Source organism: Palaemon carinicauda, chromosome 17 (genome assembly GCF_036898095.1).
Source record: "Palaemon carinicauda isolate YSFRI2023 chromosome 17, ASM3689809v2, whole genome shotgun sequence".
NCBI lineage: Eukaryota > Metazoa > Arthropoda > Malacostraca > Decapoda > Palaemonidae > Palaemon > Palaemon carinicauda.
This window is the reverse complement of record NC_090741.1, coordinates 105,442,983-105,459,127: the sequence shown is the minus strand read 5'-3', so window position 1 is coordinate 105,459,127 and position 16,145 is coordinate 105,442,983. Positions and strand designations below refer to the sequence as shown.

Here is a 16,145-nt window from a genome sequence, read left to right as displayed (position 1 = left end):
ATTGATGAAAATGAAGATGATATAATTGCCAGTATAATGGAGAAGAATGAATGGTTGAATGATATATGTGAAAATGAAGAGGACTTTAAATTGATCAGGAAGTTTAAATCAAGACGAAGCGGTAAATCACATGTCATTATAAAGTGTAGTCCAACTATCAGGAAAGTTTTCCGTAAAAGGGACGATATAGTATATACCACGCTTGGAGGATGCTGCAAAATTTATGATTCCTACTGTCATGAATTTTTCTCCGACTTATTAAATTAATGATTCTAGGCCCGATGGTATGGGCCAATGACAAGACCTTGAAGAGGTTAGCTTTCCGAAACTATTCAGGATTCAATAAAATATGATTACAATTTTCAAATTTATTACAAAAATAACCATTTACTAGAAAAATAACACACCATAACACTTGAACTAATTGATAAAAGAAACTGTCTCCCTTAGGGGTCTGTAACATGTGCCCATGAAGCACAAAGTCCACGTCGGACCAAAAAGACTAAATTCACACAATTTCAAGATAAATCCTTGGTATAACACCAACCAAGGTTCACAGACGTATTTTACTGAATAAATCCAATCCCCAATCACTGGGATCACAATGTTACAGAGCGATATAAATTAAATACTACACTCATAAAAATTGGGGGAACCGACCTGGTTTCACGTGGCTTGGAGCGGAGACAGAGAGCAACAATTAGAACAACTTACTGTTTGGGGGTTTAGGCAGAGAGAGCAAGCGTAGCTCTGGACAGCTCCAAAGAAAACTACGATCTCCCGCGCTAACTAAAGTGCCCTTGGGAGAGGGGAGGGAACTCTTACGTTATTTATTCAATAAGGGGTTTGATAAAGCTTCTTTATCGACCACAAGACGGAGAAACTGTCCAAGTCTTACTTCAGATCAAAGGGTAAACTTAATACTTCGGCTGAAGGCCATAATTTGCCGTAATCCACCAAACTAGAGAGTCCTTGGCTCTAAACATATACATCGATATTTTTATCGTGGTGCGACAGTACAATATAATTTTTGTGACTCGTAAATAATAAATACTTTGTTTCTCTGACACCCGCTCCTTCCCCAACAGGTGGTTGAATTTTATGCCCCAATACCATCACGTATTGGACCACAGTCATTCGCAGCAACGCCCGCGAGATCTTCCAATCTTACCTCAATTTAACGTAACATTTGTGGAGTTAAATGGCAGGATTTTCGAGTGATCAGTTCAAAACTCCCGACACCTACAATGTATTTCAATGTTATAAATGCCAGGAATTTGGTCATACAGCCGATAGTTGTAGCAAGACTCAGGTATGTGCTAAGTGTAGCCAGGAACACCGAACCACGGATTGTAGTGTAAATACGTTAAAGTGTCATAACTTCACAATGAGGAATTACAATGATACGAATCATAAGACATATGATGAAAACTGTAAAGTATACAAGGAGGAGCTTACCAGGATAAAAAATAGAACCGATCATGGAGTCTAGCCCATTGGTTAAGTATGGTCTGATAAATATTCAATCCGTGGGGAATAAAACCATAAAGATTAGAAATCTTATTAATGAAATGGAATTAGATTTATGCTTATTAACGGAGACCTGGTTGCAGGGAAATATTAGTGATAACTCAAAGATTCAGGAGATGACACCGTGCACTCACGATTTCTACCACGTACTAAGAAAGGGTAAAACTGGAGGAGGACTGGGTGTTTTCGTGTCGAAAACCCTCTCTAGGGTTTCTATCATGAATGAAATAGTATTTGAAACGTTTGAATATATCTATTTAAAACTGACAGGAAACAGTAAGGTATTGAATATAATATTATATAGACCACCAGGGAGTAATATGAGGAAATTCATTGAAGAATTTAGTATCTTGTGGGTGTGGTGGACGATATTGAAAATACATTAATTGGTGGAGACTTTAATTGTTGGGTAGATGATGAAAACGATTATAAGACTAAAAAACTCAAGGAAGTATTTGAGATATTTAATTTAATAAACAGTGTTTTGGTATCAACATCAGTAGGTGGTCATACACTCGACTTGGTCATATGTGGGAAAGATTCTGACCTAATAAGAAACCTTGAAGTGGAACCAGACTCTGAGATCTCAAAAACACATGAACTCATCACTTTTGATGTTAATATAAATTGCAGCTGAGTATTGAAAAAAATAGATCACATATAGGGAACGGGAAAATTTTGACGCTGAGAATTTTATTGAAGCTAGTGTAGCGCAAATGTCTTATGAGAACATACAATGTGAACATATGGTAGATAGAGAAAGTGTTGGGTGTTATACCAAGAAATATAATGACAATTTTGGAAAAATGTATGATACCATGTGTCCCATAAAGAGCAAACAAATAGTTGTACGCGAAAATGTTAGATGGTATAATAGTGAGCTATTAAAGGCAAAAAGACATAGACGTAAGATGGAGGGTAAATGGAAAAGAGCCAAATCCTCACAAGCCAGAAATCTATATAATAAGGGCAGAAATGACTATAACATCCTGTTAGAAAAAACAAAAAGAAAATTCTACAACGGGAAAGTAAAAAAAACTAATAACATGAGAGATTTTCACAAAAACCTAGATGATTTGATGGGATTAAAGAAAAAATATGTCTTGCCTGATAATATTTGTGCAGAGAAATTTGCTATATTCTTCAATGAAAAAATTGATAAAATTTAAAGAGGTTTCCCCCAAAATCACTTGGAAGGACAGTCAGTTATGCCAGTGAAGGAGGGTAAGAAGTTGATAACATTTAAGGAAATAAATATGTGCGACTTGTTAAAGGTTATGAGAGAGATGAAGAATACATATTGTGGAAACGACCCTTTCCCAAACAGTTCAATAACCGAAGCTCCAAACAAGCAAGTTGTATATAATATCTACCTGAACATAATAAACCTAAGTATATCACAATCCTATTTTCCTAGCTGTGAAAAAACTGTGTTGATCAAACAAATATACAAAGAAAAAGGTGATGTAAACGAACTAAATTCATATAGGCCCATTTCAAATTTATCCTACATGTCGAAGCTTATTGAAAAAATCATAAGTGAGCAATTATGGGCGCATATTGAAGAGTTAGAGGTATTCCCGGAAAATCAATCGGCCTACAGAGCTAATCACTCTACAGAGACTACCCTCGTGCTCAATAATGAATGATATGATAGGTCGTCTTAATGAGGGAAAGTGTGGAATTTTGGTTATGTTAGATCTTAGTGCTGCTTTTGATACTGTTGTGCACGAGTACTTACTTGACGACTTAAAGTCTATTGGAGTGACTGAAGAAGCACTGGATTTTTTGCGAAGATACTTAATGAATAGGAAGACTACTGTAGAATTTTCTGGAAACCGATCCAGTGAGAGAATTCTTATGAAAGGTGTACCACAGGGTAGTGTTCTGGGCCCTATCTTATTCAACATATATACTATCGAGCTATCACACATCTTGAAAAAACGAAAAGTGAGCTTAAAGTTATATGCAGATGATACTCAGTTCTACCTTTCAATTTCAACAACACAAGATACAAAGAAGAAAATTGATGAGATAATGACTGAAATAAAAACAAGGATGCAGAGGAAAAAGCTTAAATTAAATGATGATAAAACAGAATGTATGCTTTTTGGCACAAAAGTGGCTTTGAAGAATTACCAGTTAATTCAAAGTATAAAAAATTGGTGACGCTGATGTTGGGATTGTGCCTGTTGTGAAAAATTTGGGTGTACTGATAGATTGTAATTTGTCAATGAGGGACCAGATAGTGAACACAGTGAAAATGTGTAACTATCACCTGAGAAACATAGCATTTATTAGAAAATATTTAACAGAGGGCAGTACAAAAGTTTTAGTTATGAGTCACGTAATATCAAGGCTCGATTATTGCAATTCTCTGTACTATAAATTGGCCAATACACTACTAAGAAAGCTTCAAAATGTGCAAAACTGGGCGGCTAGACTGATAAAAGGCATTAAACTATGGGAGAGAATAACTCCTGCACTGATCGATCTACATTGGTTACCTGTTAAGGCTAGAATTGAAAGATTTGCTTGTTGACTCACAAAGCACTTACAAGTGATAAGCCTAAATATCTTCGTGATTGCTTGGTCCCCTACCCTCAAGCTACCAGTGCTGCTGTAAGAGTTAGACATGCTGATGACCCACATAGACTATTCGAAATTAGTGTGAATCATGCAATAGGAGGAAGAACGTTCAGTTATGCTGCACCGAGACTCTTCAACGACCTTCCACTTGATGTCAAGAATAGCAAAAATGTGGCAGTTTCAAGAAAAACCTGAAGACTTATCTTTTTAGAAAGTGTTATAATAGTGACCTGAAAACTATTAAGCCTGAATACAAAGGCTAGAGAAATAACTGATAAGATACAGAGCAAAATATTAACTGGAAAGAAATTATTTTCACACACCAAGGCCCGCCTGAGCAGACTTTTAGTGTCTGATGGAGGGCGAGAAATAAACCCATAAAAGATATTAGAATTGGTTGTTAATTCACTAGGAACATTTGTTACAACCGTATTATCAGTTAAAATTTCACTTTCAACTAGACCATCATAATCATTATTCAATATTTCATTATTAGACTGATTAAAATCACCGAAATATCTATGTATCAATTGATCCGAATGTCTTTTCCATATCATATTACCTGAACAATGCACTTGCACTTTATAATTTCTTAACCCCAATACTTCCACAATTCTGTCTTGCACCCATGTTGGACCTTTACCATAGTTACGTGCAAACACAGCATCAACTTTGTACATGTTTTCTTCATTTGAAATACTATCCTTACATTGTTTACTTTCTTTCAGTTTTACATCTACGGTACCTCTAAAATTTCTATTAAACATAATCTCTGCAGGAGCTTTTCCTGTAGACGAATGTACAGTTCTTCTATAATTATAAAGGAAACGACAAACCCTAGTAGTATAATCTCCCTCTTTAAATTTTCTTAAACCCTCCTTAACTGTCCTTACAGATCTTTCTGCAAGACCATTAGAGGCTGGGTGATACGGGGCAGAACACACATGTTTTATACCATTCTTTTGCAAAAGCATTTCCAATTCCTGTGATACAAAATTGGGGTCATTATCTGACACTATCATGTCTGGCAAGCCAAAATTAGAAAACACTTCCCTTAGGTGATTTATAGTGACACCAGATGTTACAGAACTAGAAAACTTTATATCTAAGAACTTACTATAGGACCTGCATAGTCCATGTGAACCCTAGACCATGGTTTTCCTGTATTAGGCCATGACAACGTATTAGCTGGTGGGGGTTTATAATTCTTAAAACAAATATCACAATTCTTTGTCATCTCTGCAAGGTCCTGGTCAATCTTTGGCCACCAAACCCATTCCCTAGCCTCAGCTTTCATGGCATTTATTCCATTATGGCCATTATGTAAATGAGTCAATACCTTACACCTCAATTCTACAGGTATTACAATACGATTTCTGTATAACACTAACTCATCATGAAGAGACAATTCATCTTTAACATTACAATATTACATGAGAGACAAATTATTTTCTTTAGTCCAGCCGAATCTTAGACAATTAATTAACTGAGACATCACTTTATCTTTCTTATTATACTGACTAATTGCCTTATAAGAAATTTTGTCAAAATCCAGCAATTCCACTAATCTTACATATTTGGCCGGAATCCCAGACTGAATTTCATCTTCTACTGGAAGACGGCTAAGTGCATCGGCAATAACATTTTCCTTTCCAGGTTTATACACTAGATCAAAGTCATATTGCGAAATTAACAAGGCCCATCTTTGTATCCTAGAATTAGCATTCTGAGGAATTGGCTTATCTTTACCAAACAATCCTAACAATGGTTTATGGTCCGTTCTGGCCATAAACTTTCTACCCAAAAGAAAATATTTAAGTCTTTTGACAGCAAAAATCAAGGACAGTCCCTCTTTATCCAACTGTGAATATTTCATCTCAGCACTACTCAATTTCTTGCTGGCAAAATAAATAGGTCTTTCTACTCCATGGACCTTTTGCAATAACACACATTCGACTCCAACGGGTGAAGCATCAACTTCAACAATCAAGGGATATGACCCATCAAAATTTGCTAACACCTTAGAGTCTACAAAATCTTGCTTAAGACATTTAAATGCCTTCTGTTCAACCTTTGTCCATTTAAACTTGGCCCCTTTCTTCAATAAATCATACAATGGAGCTGATTTAGTTGAAAAATTCTTAATAAATCTACAGTAAAATGTAATCATCCCTAAAAATGAGTGGACCTCTGCTACTGAGGTAGGACATGGAGCATCCAAAATTGCTCTTACCTTCTTGGGGATGGTTTTATTCCTTCTTTTGATATACAGTAACCTAAATATTCAATACATTCCATATTTAAAACTGTTTTACTCTTATTTATCTGTACATTATAAGATTGCAACACCTTTAAAACTCTCTTGAGTCTCTCATCATGCTCATCTATATTTTCACCACTGACAACTATATCGTCCATATATACAGTAACACCCTCAATATTACATAAGATCTGTGAAATAAATCTTTGAAAAATCCCAGGAGAAGAGGACAAGCCAAATGGCAACCTCTTGTATTTATACATCCCCTTGTGTGTATCAATAGCTAAAAACTCTTGACTTTGTTCTTCAACAGGTATCTGCAAAAATGCATTCTTCAAATCAATCTTAGAAAAAATTTTGCCTTCACCAACACTGCACAACAGTTCATCAGTTTTAGGCAAAGGATATTTATCACATTGTATTTGCTTATTTAAATGTTTAAAATCTGCACATATGCGAATTTCTTTCTTATTTTCCTTTAACACAGGTACAACAGGTGCAGCCCATTCACTATGAGAAACAGAGTCTATAATATTTTCACTTACTAGTTTATCAATGGCCACTTCAACCATTTCTTTATGGTAAAATGGAACAGTGCGTGCTTTTACAAATTTTGGAATAGCATCATTCTTTAAATGAATTTTCGCTACAATTCTAGAAATAGGTTTGCCTACATCGACATTATAATCTTCAAACACTTGTTCAACACTTACATTATGAACATTGTTAACCTTGGTACTTTCATCTAATCCTGCCAAATAAATACCAACATGTTTCATTAGATTTTTTCCACATAAATTTGTGTTATTTGAACCAACAACATAAAAGACTTGTGATACCTCATGTCCATTATACACAACAGGAGTAATCACTTTTCCCAAAACCTTTATATTAAAATCATTATAAGCCTGTAAGGGTTTCTTACATTGTTCAACTTTCAAATTTAACTTCTCAACCCAATCTTTATTCAAAGTTGAAACAGTAGCACCACTATCAATCTCAAATGGAACTTGCATCTTATTAACAAAAAAATAAAATTGCTCAGCATGAACAGTATAGATTTTATCTCTGACAGTTAACAATTTATCATCCTCATCATCATCACTTAATGATACATCTTGACCCTCCACCATCTTTACAGTTTTCCTAAAATTAAACTTGGGTTTACTGTTAAAATCCTTCTTGATCGGTTGATTTGAACCGTTAGCTGTACCATAACCACTCTCTCTTTTGGCTTCTTTACAAACCTTCTGTAAATTACCCTTTTTATGACAATTATTACATGATAAATGCTTAAATCTACAATAAAAGCTGTCATGAGAGAAACCACAATGTTGACAAAATAAACCTACATACTTTCTTCTCACAACCTGAACCTGTGACTGAACCTCCTCTTTCTCACTTACAAATGCTTTTTCCATATTCAAAATTCTCTCCAAAATAGCCTGAGAGGTCATTGCTTGGAGATCTATATTGAGAGCCACTAAATTTGAAAAATAAACTTCGGCATCTACAGCCATAAATAACTGATCTCTTGTTCTACTGTCAAATTGGTTGCCAAAACTACAATGCATTGATAGAGCCTTTAAATCAGCATACAATTCTTTTACACTTTCATCCTTCCATTTTTTTCTTTGCTGGAAGGCTATCAAACTTCTGTGATTAGAAGGCTTAATAATAAAATGATCTTCCAATAACTGAACCAATTCACCATAAGACTTTGTGTGGGGCAAATCAGGAGCACAAAGATTGCCTAAAACACTAAAAACCTCAGTACCCAATAACATAAGCAGGGCATTTTTTTTTTTATCAGCCTCAGTAACATTTAAATGACCAAAATGTGCCTCTAATAGGCTTAACAATAATTCCAAGGAAATTTTCGATGGATTAAAACAATCAATTCTAATCTGATTCGATGACGACGACATTGCGACCATATTCTGAAATCTTACCAGTAGACTATTCACAAACACTTAGGCCTAGGCTAATGTAGCCTAGCACACAAACACCTGACGATTTGGTATGTTAGGATAACAAAAAGGTATGATAGGCTTAAAGAACCATGTGCCCAGAACTGCAGCAACATCATACAGGGCATAAAGGCTTCAATCTAGGATCCGATTAGGCATAACCACGATGGCCTTATTCCGGCGTCGGCAACAAACATTTGGCACCTACCAGAAGTCTTGCAAGGTGAATATATTCAAATCTGCTTAAATCAACTTGGGAGGTTTCCCATATCCATGGCGGTTTCACTCGTCCAGGGCTGGGGAGTCGGGACTCTGAACATCCGTGTCGTGAATTTCACTTCGACAAATATATATTAAGTTCTAAGCCCGATGTTAAGGGGCGGATAGCAAGACCTTGAAGAGGTAAGACTCCCAAAACCTTCCAGGAATCAACAAAATACAGCTACACTTTAACAATTTTATTGCAAAAATAGTTATTTAAGAAAGGGAATAACATAACAAAACATTTACTCTGCATACTAAATGAAATATATGACTTGAAATAATCTCATGTGTTCCCAAAAAAACTAAGTCCACATCGGACTCTAAACAAGAAAAAATACACATAATTTCAGCAATATACCTTGGTAAACGGCATACCAAGGTTTTCTCACGTAATTTAATGAATAACACTGATCCCCAATCACAAGGATCAACTAAATATACATAGATACAAATCTCACATAACACTTGCAAAAACTATAGGGAAACCGACCTGGTTACAAAAGGGGGAGAGAGACTACAATTGGAGACCACTTGCTTGAGCTGGGGAGATTAGGCAAAAGAGGCCGATCTGAGCTCCGCAGCTCCGACGAAAACTTTGATTTCCCGCGCTTCCTAATGGGTCCATGGCAAAGGGGAGGGAATTCATACCTTATTTATTTATAAGGGGTTATTTAAGCTTCTTATTTTGCAACAAGATTGAGAAACGGTTAAAGTTTTACTTTAAATACAAGTGGGGGGTTAATGATTCGGCTGAAGGCCCTAATTTGCCATAATCCACTAGCTTAGGGAGTCCTTGACTCTAAACATATACATAGGATATTTACATCATGGTACAATAAAATGACAATACATTCGTGAATCATAAATTACAAATACTCAATTTCTTCAACATCCGCTCCTTCCTTACCAGGTGGTTAATCTTTGGGCTCTAAAACCGTCTCGTATTAAACCATAGTCATTCGTCTCAACGCCAGCGAGTTCTTCCAGCCTTCCCTCAAATTTAACGTAACGTTTGTGGAGTTAAATAGCGGGAACTTCGAATGATCAGTTCGAAATTCCCGACAATCCGACTCCGACTCTGACTCCTATTATTTTTTAGAACCGACTCCGACTCCTATTAAAAAATAAAAAAAATAAGGCTATGCCTTCATTTCTTCGATATATATTTCCTATAAAATAGTTTTTATTTGCTCATCTGAATAACAGGACATGACTAGGCTAATATTCATTATCAAGGGAATTGGATACATAACGATACAGCCTACTAGCCTAGTAAGTAATTGTTTTATTGAAAACGATTTCACATAATTTCTTTGATTCAGCTTTTCCTAGACTACACGAAACTGTAATCAAAACACCCGTCATTTCACGATGTTTACATATAAATAATGACTTAATTCTAAGATTATTCATATACGTGATGCATAAAACAATGAATCAGTAACAACTACCTTTTAAATAGCTAATGGTGATTAAATGAAGAGTTAATCATGAAATAAACTTTAATGTCCAGAGACTCGTGCGTGGAGAGAACAGCTGATCGCATGTATGATATTATGTTTTGGTTTGGCTTATGGACGAGAGATGGCAGGAGCTATATGTGTTTCCCAGTGACTGCCTTTATTCGAGAGGGTGTTAAAGAAAACGGCTGGTAATATGAAACATTTTTTTGAGCGACTTTGAAAAAATGGGACTTAGGATACCAAAAGAGAATATTTCTCCAGCGCAAAAATTTCATTTTTGAGGAGTCGGAGTCGGAGTCGGTGGAATTTTACCGACTCCGATTCTGACTCCTCTAGTCCATAAATTGGCCTCGACTCTGACTCCGACTCCCCAGCCCTGCACTCGTCGCCATTTGTAGTGGTTTGACTCGATAAGAAGACGAAAGCATGGCTTCCCCTTTATTGTTGGAAGGTGGGGGACCGGTGACCGGTCCGCTCTACAATATGAACGTTTGAAACACAACAGCGGGTATAAGTACAATGAAAACAAGAGAGGTGCAATAAAGGGGATAACCTTATTATAAATAAAGGATTAAATCACTTATATCATAACAAGGATAGTGCGGAATACCAAACACAGTTACTGGAACGTTGGCTTTATTGGGCTTAAAGTTGTGGCAAGGTGTTGGCCAATCCGGTACAGTGTTAGAGACTCAATGTTGCCAAGCAAGCATGCAAACACCAGCAGTCACAGTTACCAATTCACACCACATTCACCCCCACTGAGAAGAAGAATATACAGTACACTACACATTTGTATCATAACAAAACAGGAATTCACTCAGATTTCACACCAACTGCAATTTTTCTCACATCGCATTTGCATTACAAAGCTCATTAGTACTTATTTCATTCAATAACTAGGCTCATCTCACTTACATCACAAAATTTATTGGTAACAATGGACCTTATAACTAATAATTCATAATGAACACATTGATATAAGCACACTTACCACTCATACTACCCTCACTCATCTAGGACAAAATCTGAGAGATAGCCAGGAGGGCGCCTAGTGCGACTTGTGCGTTGAGGCGCCTCTGAGGTTGGCGTTTCTGCAGGTGTTCCTTTTGACGGTGCCTTTCCTGGAGTAAGCGGTTCTGTGGTTTGTTGTGGTTCAGTTGCAGGCTCCCTCCCATTGACTTGTTCTGTATCTGCCCGACTTCTTTCCGTTCTCAGGCTGGGGTCTCCATACGGGAGGGGGGTTCCTTGATTGATGGGAGTCTTACCATTCTCTTGCATGTTGAAGATGTGACGGCTTCCTTTATCGTGACAGGTGTTTGGACTGAATACTTTAGCTGCAGGAGCCAGGTGATGAGTCAACACAGTGGATTCCTTGCCGTCTTGGTGCGCAACTCGAACCCATTGTGGGTTGACATGCAGGAGTTTAACTTCCTCGACCTCAGGTTCATACATGGATTTCCTAACCGTTTTCTTTAGAAGAGCTTTCTCATTTTCTGTCATCCACGATGGAGCCGCCTGCACGTATGCTTTTTTCCTGGGGTGCAGGAACATGCGCTCGTGCGGTGTTTGGTTCGTAGCGATGCATAGAAAGGACCTCATGCTGTGTAATGCTGGATCCAGGACAGTCTCCCACATTTGTAAAGGAAGGGAGAGAGAAGCGAGAGCTAACCTTACGCTGCGCCACATAGTTCCATTGGCTCTCTTGATCTGGCCGTTGTCACGGGGGTTATACGCAGATGAGTAGCTTGTAGCCACTCCATGGTCATGAAGGAACTTTTGGTACTCTGAAGACACGAAAGCAGATCCCCAGTCTGAATGATTGTACTCGGGCAGGCCCCAAACTGAAAAGAGAGTAGACAAACATTTAATGGGGGTACTCGCTGAGGTGTCTTCTGTTGCAAAGGCAAATGAAAATCTGCTGTACTCGTCGATTATGTTGAGAATGTATCTGTTCTTTGTGGTGGATGGCATCGGACCTTTGAAGTCGATAGCCAGACACTCGAATGGCCTGGTAGCTTTTATCAATGTTCCTGTTTCTTTGGAGAACCTAGGTTTGATCTTAGCACAGGTTTGACATTAACGTATGACGGTCCGAGCTTCTTCAATGGTAAAGGGTAAGTTTCTCTGTCTTATGATGTGGGTCATCCTTCTGATTCCTGGATGACACAGGTGCTCATGAAGCTGAGTCAGCTCGTCTCCTTGAGTACAGGTAAGTGGAGCCACACATCCCGATGCACGAGAGAGAGCGTCTGCTACTTGGTTCTTTGATCCGGGTCTGTGAGTGATGTCAAAGTTAAAACAACTCAGTTCCAGCCTCCACCGCATTATATTTTCATTCTTGATTTTGCCATGGTTCTTGGCATCAAATATGAAATGCACCAACTGCTGATCAGTTAAGAGTCTAAATTTATGTCCTAGCAGAAAGTGTCGCCATTTCTTGATGGCTTCTATGATAGCACATGCTTCGCTTTCCACTTCCAATTGTCGTTTCTGCGATTCTGAGATTGAGCGAGAAAGGAAGGCCACCAGTTTTCCTTCTTGTGTCAATGAGACTGCAACGACGTCAGCAGAGGCATCTGTTTCGACTACAAAGACTGCTTCGTCATCTATAGCAGCTAGTGAAGCTCGAGATATTTCACTCTTCAGTTCTTTGAGTGCTTGTTCTGCAGATTTGGCCATTGGGAAAGTTTTCACTTCGACTAGAGGTCAAATTTTCTGGGAGAAGTTCAGTACCCTCTTTGCATTGTGGGATAAAAGTCCTAACGTTCTTTTGAGACTAGGGGTACTGTCTGGAGGGTTCAGTAACGGTCGCATTCTCTCCGGGTCAGGTAGGACCTGGTGATCATTCAATACATGGCCCAAAACTGAGATTGATGTTTGAGCATAAACACTTTTCTTGTCATTTATGGTAAGTCTATACTTCAATGCAGTTTCTTGAGAGCGTTTCAGATTTCTGTCATGTTCTTCTCGTGTGTGACCGTAGACCGTGATGTCATCTATGTAGGAGAACGTACCCTCCAGTTGTTCCTTAGCAATAATTTCACCGAGAACTTGCTGACAGGTACCCCGTTGGTTACTCCAAAAGGCAAATGCGTGAATTCGAACAGTCTTCCATCTGCTTTGAACGCCTTGAATTTCCGATCAGCCATGTTTAATGGTATTTGATGATATGCTGCCTTCAAGTCTATGGAGCTGAAGTAGCGGTAAGTAGAAATTTTCTCAATCATCTCGGTGATCCACGGAACAGGATGAGCAATCAGGTTGGTGAATCTGTTTATGGTTTGTGAGTAATCTATGACCAATCTTTTCTTGTAACACTGATCGACGACTACCACTTGAGCTCTTCACGAACTGCGACTCGGTGTGATGATGCCCTCTTCTAGCAGCCTTTTTACTTCTTTCTTGATGAACTCAGAGTCCTCTTTGGAATACCTTCTGGATTTCACCTGTATTGGGTGACAGTCGACTGCCAGATTGTCAAAGATGGCTGGCGGTTCAATTTGAGCCGCTATCAGAGCACAAGGTGACTGGATGCTTAGCTCCAAAGGCGGTAGCGTCCCACCAAAGTCTACGTTGACTTGCCTGTGTAACTGTAGGAAGTCATGTCCCAAAACGACTGGAGCCACACAATCATCCATCAAGTGCAGACAGAACTCAGGGTATACTCTTCCACTTATGGTTAAATTGTAATTGCAACACTTGGTAAGTTTTATTGTCTGTTTGGCATTAGCCATGGTTATGCTGCAGGCTGAAGAACAAGTCACTGAGTTCATGGCCTTAGCTACTTTGGCATCTATAAAGCTTTTAAATGCTCCAGTGTCAACCAGCCCGTCAAGGGCCTCGCCTCCATTCAGTTCTACAGGTAGGACAGTTCTGTAAACATTTCATAGTGTAGGAGAAGCTGCGGCCACAGCGGCCCCTGTGACTATTCCAGCTACAAGATTAGAGTTAGTTAATTTACCATTATTGTTCCATCGTTTTCTTTGCGACTTGCAGACATGAGCATAATGACCTACCTTCTGACAGTTAGAACACGAGGCTTTCTTGGCTGAGCAGTGGTCTCTGGGATGTAGGGATCCTCCACAAAAGAATCACCTCTGACTGTTGACGGCAGCAGCACACTCACTTCGATTCAGGGAGTCACTCATTTCGATCAGAAAACTGTTAGGATCCGTTTCGGGTTTTGCCTGATCGTCTATCAATGCTGCTACTGAAGTGTTGGTTTCACTTACAAAAGACGCTGAGTGCAGTTGAGCCATTTCTAGTGCACGGGCTTGTTTCACAGCTGTGGATAAGTCCAAGGATAAGTTCTCTAACAGTCTCTGTCAGATTGCATTAGATGCCATACCCGTGATGTATGAATCTCTGATGGCCAGTTCTTCAGCCTGAGCGGCTATACAATCAGTGAAGCTACATTCCGAGGCCAGACCTTTGAGGTTATCCAAAAAGGCATCTAGAGTCTCGCCACTCTGTTGCTTGCAGGTGGCTAATTTGTATCTGGCGAACACCTCACTTTTCTGTTTCACAAACTAGCCTTTAACAGGCTTATGGCAGCGGCATATGTGGTAGCACTTTTAATGATCTTAAACAGTTTACAAGATATGTAAGCACGAAGCAAGGCCAACTTATCTGGATTTAAGTCCGGGTTGATGGCCGCACAGAACGTCTCTAAGTTATCATGCCACATAATCTATTTGTCCTCCGCATCGGCTGATTCTGGGTCCACGTCAATCAGGCTGGGACTCAGAAACTTGTCCATGGTGAATTTAAGCCGAATAAATTGTGGAATACCAATACAGTTGCTGGAACATTGGCTTTATTCGGCTTAAAGTTGTGGCAAGGTGTTGGCCAAGCCGGTACAGTGTTAGAGACTCAAGGTTGCCAAGCAAGCATGCAAACACCAGCAGTCACAGTTACCAATTCACACCACAGATGGCAAGTGCAAAATTAATATTAACGGAGCCCTATCAAAGGAATTTCCAGCGAACAGTGGAGCACTCCAAGGAAATGTGTTGTCACTAATGTTGCTTATCTTCCTCATGGATTTTGTAATGCATAGAACAGTTGGTGATAGCGGAGAAGGATTGGACTGGATTGGTAACATGAAATTAATGGACCTAGAGTATACTGTTGGTGCTATCCTATTAGCAAAATGCCACAGGACTTGCAAAGCTTGCTTACCAGAATCACATGAGGTTGGGCTCAAGATAAAAAGAAGAAAGACAGAGATGATGAGAATGGAATATGCAATGGAAGATGAACTATCATTGGAAGGAGAAAAGATTAATGAGGTGGAATCATTAAAGAAATTTAGGAACTATGATCTCTTATACAGGATCTTCAGAATTGGAGTTTGATGAAAGATTGAAAAAAGGCAAATCAGACAATAGCTAGGTCAAGTAAAATTTCGAAATCAAATAGCCTGAAATCACATATAAAAATCAGGCTATATATCAGGTTAGTGAGATCGGTGTTACTGTATGGACATGAGCCATGGTCTGACAATGAAACAATATCCAACAGATTTTGTAGGTTTGAGAAAAAGCCACTCAGAAAAATACTGGGATTTAAATGGCAGGACAAGATTAGAAATGAAACTTTAAGAGAGATTACTCAAGTGCCATATGTGGATGAGATCATGGTGAGGGGTAGATGGAGATGGTTTGGGCTCTTCCCAAACGGTGAACATTAGTGACGTGACGTTTGTTCATATTCTAGTAGTCTTTTTCTAGATGCTATTATCATCTTTCAGCGTTCAATTTTCAGTATTATAATGAATAAATTAATTGATTTCTAAACTGTGTTATTTTCTATTTTTAACATGATTTTTAATTGACAGACAACATTTTGTGGACCCACTGAATATATACAATAGGTCCACCCTGAGAGTGAAGGCTTTACAGTCTCATACAGACTGACTTGTATTCGTTAGAATTATCATCATTCCCTGTACGAATTGCATTTGCACTCTAGCAGTGCTACTGTGCTAGAGTGTGGACGTGTTGTGTGGAGCTCTGTTATACACGCCCTGGGTCGTATTTTAGCTTTGTATTTCTTGCTTAGAAT

At 38.5% G+C, this 16,145-nt stretch overlaps 1 protein-coding gene across 1 annotated transcript; it reads right to left on the bottom strand.

Moving 5' to 3' along the window:
* Positions 1-11,084: 11,084 nt before the first annotated feature.
* On the bottom strand, positions 11,085-12,050 carry LOC137656502 (uncharacterized). The gene has a single exon (XM_068390677.1). The coding sequence runs from the start codon at positions 12,048-12,050 to the stop codon at positions 11,085-11,087; it is 966 nt and encodes a 321-aa protein (XP_068246778.1).
* Between the last annotated feature and the right edge of the window lie 4,095 nt (positions 12,051-16,145).